General features: G+C 34.7%; 1 protein-coding gene across 1 annotated transcript; it reads left to right on the forward strand.

Moving 5' to 3' along the window:
• The first annotated feature begins 2,906 nt into the window (after nucleotides 1-2,906).
• LOC103450155 (probable serine/threonine-protein kinase PBL7) lies at nucleotides 2,907-6,078 on the forward strand. The gene is made up of 5 exons (XM_008389469.4): nucleotides 2,907-3,346; nucleotides 3,938-4,128; nucleotides 4,416-4,605; nucleotides 4,713-5,104; nucleotides 5,268-6,078. The coding sequence occupies exons 1-5, from the start codon at nucleotides 3,226-3,228 to the stop codon at nucleotides 5,553-5,555; spliced, it is 1,182 nt and encodes a 393-aa protein (XP_008387691.2). The 5' UTR covers nucleotides 2,907-3,225; the 3' UTR covers nucleotides 5,556-6,078.
• Nucleotides 6,079-6,170: the final 92 nt, after the last annotated feature.

Here is a 6,170-nt window from a genome sequence, read left to right on the forward strand (position 1 = left end):
ACTTTTGTCAAATAAGTCGTGTGCAAAATTTTTATCCACAATATTATAATTGTTATTAAATGGTTAACAAAAGTTTTTTTAACACGTACCAAACTCTAATTTTTTGTTTTTGTTTTTTTTTTAAACTGTACCAAACTCTAATTTGTGTACAAAATATTTGGCCCATCGCCCATCGCCCATCTTGGATATTGTAATGTAGAATTCAAACCGACATTTGACCACCTCACTACTTTTCATGAGTCATTTTTTCCACTTCTTAATTTTAGTCACTCTTTGGAAGTTTTCTGTTGTCCTAACCGTAACTCACGCATCCTTTGCCTTTGCTGGTATGTTATGGGTTCATATTAAATTGTCAATTCATTCTTCTTCTAAAATTCTTTGATATTTTGGAGTACGGGATATCAAGGTGTTGTAATTTTTAAATTTGAATTTTTGTATTTCCAAATAAACATCTAACAGTGAAAACATTAGGAGTATCCATACTCCTGAGTATTGTAAAAAATCTCTTTTTTTTTTGGTCGTTCCGTCACTTCATGAAGAGTTGTTTTTTCGTTCCTGTAAATCATTGTCTGATCATATAGAGAGAGTTCATAAAGAAACCACAAATAGAAATTTTTTTTTACCCACATATTAAACTGTGATTAACATGAATGCAGAAACGCCTACTTCCATGACAAGAAGTTAGGTATTATCCTTTTTTACGTTGCAGGCTTGACTTATTAACATGATTCTGCAGTGAACATGGGATCAGAGGTATTCTTTGAACTCTTCAAAAAGTTAAAAGAAGCGGCTGGGAAGCCATAATTTGTGGGAGGAGTCCGGACGGTGACCGACCATGGTCAAAGGTTTATGAATTTGTGGCATAAATAATTTCATTGAGAAGACCAATATTTGCATTAGCACTACACACCACACCATGACATATGGAACTTCTTGCGTGACTTGGTCCATAAAGTCAATAATCCCTAAGAGCAAAGAGATATAATCTATTTTATAAAGACTATATATTCTAATAAGATTAGTGGTTAACTTATTTCTGTCTCGCATAGTTTTGTAGTTATAGAGATCATCGAAGTATTTGATTCACGATATATGTGTTATGTGTCTAATATGATATCAGAGTTTTGATCTTGTGGTTATAGTTTATCTCGATATTTGATTCATGACCTATCCTTCCAATTTAAATATTGGAGTTCGGCTATTTGACTATATATAAGGATAAAGTTATTCTTTACTAGCTACTTACTATTACAATTTAATGGTATTCCTCTTTATTTGTAATTGCGAGGTCTTAAGTTTGATTCTTGCTAAAAATGAATTTGAACAACATTATTATGACTTGCCCACTCTAGTAATTATCCTACTTCATAGTATGATTTTTTTTTAATTTTTTAAATTTTTTATAAGTATTATTGTACATTAAATTATCTCATTACGGGACAAAAGATTCAAATAGTTGCAGAAACAGTCTAAACCAAATTAACTTGACTAAATTCAAACCTATCTCTATAATATGTTCGTTTATTACTATTTCTCTCCTTCAATGACAAAAAGAAGAAGAAAGTTTATTCTTTGTCAAAGTTTTTGAAAGAAGGTATTTTTTTTCTATAATTTGTAGGAATACTTTGGATATATTAAACCCTTGAACATCGAGGAAAAGATCACATAAATCAGAGACCCCCTCCAAACCACAATGGAAGCCACATATCAAATGATATACACTCTTTGTGCTTTCTATGATGAAAACAATATTGTCGGTCAAATCTTTTACTATTGTGTAAATGATCACTTAACTTTAGCACAATTTATGCAGCGAACTCTTAACTAAAAATCTGTGACTATTGATCACTTAACTCATCAAAACGTGCAGTTGTAGTTATTTTCCTCAACTCCGTTAGAATTTCTTTCAAAATAATTCTTGTGCCACTCATGTAAGGCTGAACTAAGAGGCAAATATGGAAAACTAAATGAGAAACATTGTAGCAATGGTCTCTCAACTTTAACCCAATTAGAAAAATGATCCTTTAACTTTAACCCAATTAGAGCAATGGTCCCTCAATTTTAACCTAATTGTAGAAATAATCATTCCAACATAACTCAATTTGTTTAAGGGACCGTTATTATAATGTTTTCTTTACCTAAATTTGGCGTTAGATTCTCAAATATATCTCATACCACAAAAGCAAAAAAAAAAAAAAAAAAAAAAAAAACACCAAAGTTGGTGGAATCGAAAATGTGCTTACTTCTAAGTTCCCAAACAAGGAATTTATATAATATAAACGAACGTGACCAACATCATCAAATCAAAGTCACATAAACAAAATGCAATTATATAGATTTTATATTTAGCATATATAGTGTGTACCAAATTGAGGTCCTAAATTAGCCATTTGTGACCAGCTGTGAGCTTTTGACTGTGACTAAAAATTGAAAGGAAAAATTAAAGAAACGACAGAAAGCTTCCACATACGTAACACTATTGTAAATTGCTACACCGTTGGATAGATGAGCCCTATAGTTAAACTTGCACACACCTCTCTCGGATTATATTTATTTTCTTTTTATTATAACAGGTATTCCATACCAATATAAGAAGAGAAGAAGTGAGAAGTTTAACATAGAGACGCAACGCGTTGAAGATGCTTTAACTATCAGCGCAATTTATCATTAATTAGTATGTAAATAATCGACATCGTTACATATATGAGTTCTTACAATTAAGATTACAAATATCTCAACGTCAGCGTCAAATTACTATTAAAACTATATCAAATTTGTAATGATTTTGTATATCTAAACAACATTATTACCTGTATTATTAAATCTAAAACGCGACGGTGATACACGTATTCCCTCTCCTAAAAATCAAAGAAAGGTTCAATCTTCTCCATCCATTTGGCCCCCACATTTTTCAGCTAATTGAAAACAATATCCCTAAGCGAGGACTTTCGGAAAGGAGACAAGATGTTTTGGAAATGTTACATAAACAAAAACTAGAGAGAGAGAGAGAGAGAGTATGTTGTAAAGTTTCCAGCTTTTCAACATACAAGTTTACAAGCTCTCGCTATCTGAGTGAGTCGCTCGTGCTGGGTTTTGCTTTTTGGGGAGTTGGGGGGAAGTTTGATTCTTTTTATCTTTCGAAGAGTCTCCGCGGATAGTGCTTTTTCTAACTGCTGCTTTTCTCTTTTGAGTCTCTTTGGCTTCTCAAACATTAGATATAAAAACATGGGTTGGATGATGATTCCCTGTTCTGGTAATTCCAACAGTAAAGCAAAAACCAAGAAGAAAAGGAAGAACAAGATTGAGTTGCAGGAAAAGCCACTTGATCAGATCAAACCCACTTCAGGTACTCGCTGGTTAATCAAAATTTACCTCAATCTGTGCTGCTGGTGATTAGGAGATGAATTTACTGGCTTGGTAATTGTTTTTACCCATCTGGGTTTCTTTTAATTTAGTGGTATAAGCTTTTAGATATTTCTTATGAAGTTTAAGGTCCAAGGGGGGAAAATTGATGATTTGATTGCTTGAATAATTGTTTTATTCAGTTTTTAGTATGCAGATTAGTCCCTTTGAGTAGAATTTTTCAAATTTTGAGATTTCTTAGGGATTGAATTTGATACAGGATGAACTGTTGTTGTAGTAAAATTTGATGAATAAATTTGAATTATGATGTCGTATCATAAAATGCACTGGTAAAGAAGGCATCTTTGTAGCATTGTATTGCTGTTTTCTTGTCAGAAATGCAGCTTATACTCCTGGTAATGCATATAGGATTGTTTTCGGTTAGCTTGGCATCATCCGTAAAATCCCGCTCAATCTTTGTTACAATTAAATTGCTATTTTTGTTGATAAGTTTACAGGTCTGGTTGTTTTCTCCCGAAATCCCCAACACTTTTTATCTATTAAAGGTCTCACTTTCTTTTCCGTATTTGATTAGGTTTTTCAAAGACTAATTCCATCTTGAGTGTCAAGGAGGATCCGAAAGATGGGGGGTCTGATCACATTGCGGCACAGACTTTTGCATTCCGTGAATTGGCAGCCGCAACTAGAAATTTCAGGTCAGAATGTCTATTGGGTGAGGGTGGATTTGGTCGAGTATACAAAGGACGTTTGGAAAGTACCAATCAGGTTAGTCATGATTATCTTTGTATTTCATCACAACATGAAAAGCAACCGGAAAGGTTTTGTATGTGCTTTACACATATATGTTTGTGTAGATATTTTCAAAGCTGGTTTTTTTCTTTTTTGGGTGGGAGTGGATTGGGGGAAGATTATTTTGAAGTCAATTTCTTCATAAAGACTACGGTTTGCAAACTAGGTGATGAAGATTCTAGCTAACTAGGGGATTGAACTTCTAATATGCATCCGATGTAGTTGGCCGTGGAATGTGAAACTTATTGTTGTGTTTGGTGTAGGTAGTAGCTATCAAACAACTTGATCGTGATGGATTACAAGGGAACAGGGAATTCCTTGTTGAAGTGTTGATGTTGAGTCTTCTTCACCATCCCAATCTTGTTAATCTTACTGGTTATTGTGCGGATGGAGATCAAAGGCTTCTCGTTTATGAATATATGCCCCTAGGGTCTTTGGACGACCATTTACATGGTATCTATTATCTTTTGCATTAACTACCAAATTTCAAATGCTTCTTAACCTTTAATGATTCTTTAGTTAGCTTTTCGGTGGAACTGGTTCATAATCTTGATTTGCAGATGTGTCACCTGGTAAGAGACGACTTGATTGGAATACACGAATGAAAATAGCCGCTGGAGCAGCAAAGGGATTGGAGTATCTACATGACAAAGCAAGTCCTCCTGTTATATACAGAGATTTGAAATGCTCCAACATATTACTCGGTGAAGGATATCATCCAAAGCTGTCTGATTTTGGTTTAGCCAAACTTGGGCCTGTTGGGGATAACACCCATGTATCTACGAGGGTTATGGGAACGTATGGATATTGTGCTCCAGAGTATGCAATGACAGGGCAGTTGACTCTTAAATCAGACGTTTATAGCTTTGGCGTAGTTCTTTTGGAAATTATAACGGGCAGGAGAGCGATTGACAATACCAGAGGTACAGGAGAACAGAATTTGGTTGCATGGGTAAGAAATTCCATTCTGTTCCGGTCGTTCATATTCTTTTAAGTAATGAAGCCTTTTGAGCTCTTTCATATTCTTAATAATGACTGACCATCAATAATGAATTCTGCAAAATCAGAACTTATTCTGATATTTAACATTCATATGTTACTACTTTGTTTTGCAGGCAAGACCCTTGTTTAAAGACCGAAAGAAATTTTCACAAATGGCAGACCCAACGCTCCAGGGTCAGTATCCCCCAAGGGGCTTGTACCAAGCTCTTGCAGTTGCGGCAATGTGTGTTCAGGAGCAGCCTAATATGCGGCCAGTTATAGCTGATGTCGTCACAGCTTTGACTTACCTTGCTTCACAGAAGTATGACCCTGAAACGCAGCCAGTCCAAAGCTCACGTCTTGCCCCTTGTACTCCCCCTAGAACCAAGAGGGATAGTGAAAGGAAAGCGCAATTGTGGTAGTGGACACGCCAACTATCACAAGGTTATGATAATACCTGTTAGATGCTCATACGGGTATGGAGTCTGAGCTAATATTTTTTCGCTGATGATAACATGCCCTCTTACCCTAATTCTGAAAGTTTCTACCCATCTCTGTGTTTTTCCTCTTCGTTTTTTTTTTTTTTTTTTTTTTTGAATATATACAGAGTTGGAATGCTGTATTATATCTTTGTGTGCCTTCGTGCAATGATTTTTCATTTGTATTTTTACATTTTTATTCTTCAAATATCTCTATAGATCCCGTAGGTTTCGTTTCATACCACCCTCTTTTTAAGTTTTTCGGGGCTATAGTTCTACTTTGTTGTGCAACGTAATTTTCAAACCCTGGCAATATTGCTTTGTATTACCTTTTTTTTTTCTTTTGTTGATAAGGAAAGCCTGTGAATGCTTGGAATGAGAAGTGTGTAAAATGTTAATGGATGTATGAACTTGGCTTAGAGTGCAATCCAAGTTTTACAAATAATACACAAGATTTACACTTCAATTGACTGTAAATTTACCTCTATCGCATACGATTATGCTTATCATTTGGAACTCGAAAACTCGAGTAAGAGTTTCAACCTAAACTTCTGTGTC

The sequence above is a fragment of the Malus domestica genome, chromosome 12 (assembly GCF_042453785.1).
Source record: "Malus domestica chromosome 12, GDT2T_hap1".
Taxonomy (NCBI): domain Eukaryota; kingdom Viridiplantae; phylum Streptophyta; class Magnoliopsida; order Rosales; family Rosaceae; genus Malus; species Malus domestica.

Excerpts from the sequence above, each read along its gene's own strand:
- LOC103450155 (XM_008389469.4), top strand. The coding sequence starts at position 3,226 with ATGGGTTGGATGATGATTCCCTGTTCTGGTAATTCCAACAGTAAAGCA. Across the intron at positions 4,129-4,415 it reads GTTTGGAAAGTACCAATCAG|GTAGTAGCTATCAAACAACT; the intron begins GTTAGTCATGAT and ends TGTTTGGTGTAG. Across the intron at positions 4,606-4,712 it reads TTTGGACGACCATTTACATG|ATGTGTCACCTGGTAAGAGA; the intron begins GTATCTATTATC and ends CTTGATTTGCAG.